The 2,606-nt window shown below is 28.7% G+C and overlaps 2 protein-coding genes across 4 annotated transcripts in view; one reads left to right on the top strand and one right to left on the bottom strand.

Moving 5' to 3' along the window:
- Positions 1–2,345, top strand: part of LOC108748045 (endothelin-converting enzyme 1-like) — a 27,437-nt gene extending 25,092 nt beyond the window's left edge. The window contains exon 17 of the mRNA XM_018486011.1: positions 2,286–2,345. Within this exon, the coding sequence (XP_018341513.1) occupies positions 2,286–2,290 (5 nt within the window). The 3' untranslated portion in view covers positions 2,291–2,345. The remainder of the gene's footprint in view (positions 1–2,285) is intronic.
- Positions 1,454–2,606, bottom strand: part of LOC108748046 (segment polarity protein dishevelled homolog DVL-3) — a 15,666-nt gene continuing 14,513 nt past the window's right edge. The window contains exons 10-11 of one of the 3 annotated variants that reach the window (XM_018486014.1): positions 2,082–2,150; positions 1,454–1,628 (exon numbers count right to left, since the gene is read on the bottom strand). In XM_018486014.1, the coding sequence (XP_018341516.1) occupies positions 1,588–1,628; positions 2,082–2,150 (110 nt within the window). In that variant the 3' untranslated portion in view covers positions 1,454–1,587. Of the gene's footprint in view, positions 1,629–2,005; positions 2,151–2,606 lie in introns of those variants that run through there. The other 2 variants (XM_018486015.1, XM_018486012.1) reach the window with 2 other exon arrangements.

Raw genomic sequence — 2,606 nt, forward strand, 5'->3', positions numbered from 1 at the left:
ATAGTTTCTACGAATATCGATACGATTTATTCCTATCACAAATATTCTCTCATTTGTTATGAGTGACACAATGCATTCTCAAGCGTGCTCTTTAAGATTTCCAGCATTTTCTAGAAATGTATAAAATAATGGAGAAATATACTTTTTAATTTGTTCATTGGATACGCTTTATATGTGTCATTTGGAAACATCTAATAGAGGAAGAGAGAGGGAACATAGAAGAGAGAGCGGTATTATAGGACAAAATATGAGCTTTTGCAGTTTTTTTTATGGAAAAAACGGAAGTCGAATAAAAAAAAGTGATAGTAAATACGAGCAGTCTTGATAGATTGTTTTTATCTATAAATCTTGACATTTTCCTCTACCTTTAAGCTGATTTTACAAATTTATTGAATCTTGATACTGTACTTTGTTTAAAGTTAATAAATTCGAGCTTTCTATATCAATAGTATATTTATATATGTATATAAATTTGCGGTTAGAGAGAACATGAGTAATTGGTTTAATACTTGAACATTTGCAAACAGATTTTGAAATTCTTTGTTTGGATTATATACATATACGTATATTAATGCTAATGAGCTCTATACATATTGTACTGGAATCAGCCTTCCTATGTCAATATGTGGTGGTGGGAAACCGTGCGACTGTGTGCGAGAGTGACAGTTTGTACGTATTGGGGACGTTTGCTCCGCTTTAATATGTTATATTAAAGTGAGGCAGACATCCTCAATATTCACACAGCTGTCACTCTCACAGTTGGTTTCCACTACTTCAAGTCTCACTGATTGATATATATCAATTAATGTAATAAGAAATAAATTTCTTGCACGCGATCCGCGATACTTACATTATTTTACATAAATTAAGCAGTGTTTTTCTTTATAAAAACAATTTTGTTTTAACACGATTTATTTATATACTATTATGATGATGTATTTATATTGATTTGTAAAAATTGAAATTTAAGGCGAAAGGAAAAAGTACATCAACTCTAAAAACTGATCTCAGTTATAATAACAATATTGTAAGATGAGATACTGTACAATAAATAATTGTATTTTTCCTTCAGTTAATATGTATATACATATACATATGGACCGTATTTTGTTATCTTTCCTCATTCCTTCTTTTTTCTTCTTCTTTCCTCCCTCCCTCTCTTATCCCTTTTTAATTTTCTCATTTAGAAAATAGGAAATGTAAACGCGCGCGTTATCATTCGAAGAGTCGGAGAATTACTTGCGTGGGTGCAAAATTGTCAAACAAATTTTAATTACCACGATGACCTTTAGGGTCATAATTTTATTATGTATAGCCGTTATATATATATATATATAAGTATATATATATATATATACACACACACACACATATATATATATATATACATATATATATCATAATTACGAGTCTTAATATTTTTACTTTCTATGATACTTTATCAAAATTGGCCTATTAAATATATAAATATACGTTTCGCGTGTATAATACTTCCATTCAACTAACAAAAAGTTAATGGAAATATATCTTGACCACTCTTTCGATTGATCGCATTATTATTCGTACATATATTTTAACAAAGTTTTTTCACTTGTGTAGAAACTGGTATTCCAAAATGTCTTCTTCATCTGCAAAGAAAATAAAATCATTTTATATTGCTATACAACACATAACATATGGTTGTTTTGTCTATAAAATTTCCATATACACAACACAATATATTCGTGTATATGTGTGTGTGCATGTGTGTACACAGTTGCAAACTAGATTTGTATACAAGTGGATAAGGCATTCCAAACTTACACTATGTTTAATGTTTATAATGTACAATGAAAGAGAGAAAGTTATCTGGCATTTATAACCAATTTATCCAATTAATATTTCTAATTAAATATATATATAAGCTTAAGGAAGATGATATAACGTACTGCTTTGACTAGCTATATACAACGATCGATTTTATTGATATAATTTGACACCACGAAAAAGTATAAAAGTAAAAACAGTTTAAAAAAAGATATTTGAGAAAAATATAGTGAATGTGGGCACTATGTGTCGTGATAAAATAAAGATAGACTCACAGATATCGTCTCTGCTATTGTTGTCCAAATCACTAGTTTGTGTATGACTCTCCTCGTGCATACGTCGCCCTGCGTGTTTCGTCAACGCAGCACAAGGCACAAAAATGACTCGGTTATGTATCTGAGGCGTGGTGCAATGTATGTACAATACTAAAGATATAATATATGTATATCGAAAATACATAGAAGTTTCCTATTCTTCAGGATAGGAAGACGTTACAAACAAATGAAGTAATAAACTTTTCACAAGAAGAATAAAATATTTTAACACGCGAGATAAAATTTTATAAATCTACATAAAATCTTGTTCCATTTATGCGATTATGCTGCAATATAATTGCTTAATATAACTGACAATTATAATATATTCGCGAATATAACAACCGATTTTTAAAAACGCGATTCTAAAATTTAATTGTAAAAAAATGATTTGTAAAATGTATTGCACTATCTGTCTGCAACATAAGCTAGATATGGAATTTATATTATATAATATGTAAATATATATCATATAATATATATATA

The sequence above is a fragment of the Trachymyrmex septentrionalis genome, unplaced genomic scaffold (genome assembly GCF_001594115.1).
Source record: "Trachymyrmex septentrionalis isolate Tsep2-gDNA-1 unplaced genomic scaffold, Tsep1.0 scaffold21, whole genome shotgun sequence".
Classification (NCBI taxonomy): domain Eukaryota; kingdom Metazoa; phylum Arthropoda; class Insecta; order Hymenoptera; family Formicidae; genus Trachymyrmex; species Trachymyrmex septentrionalis.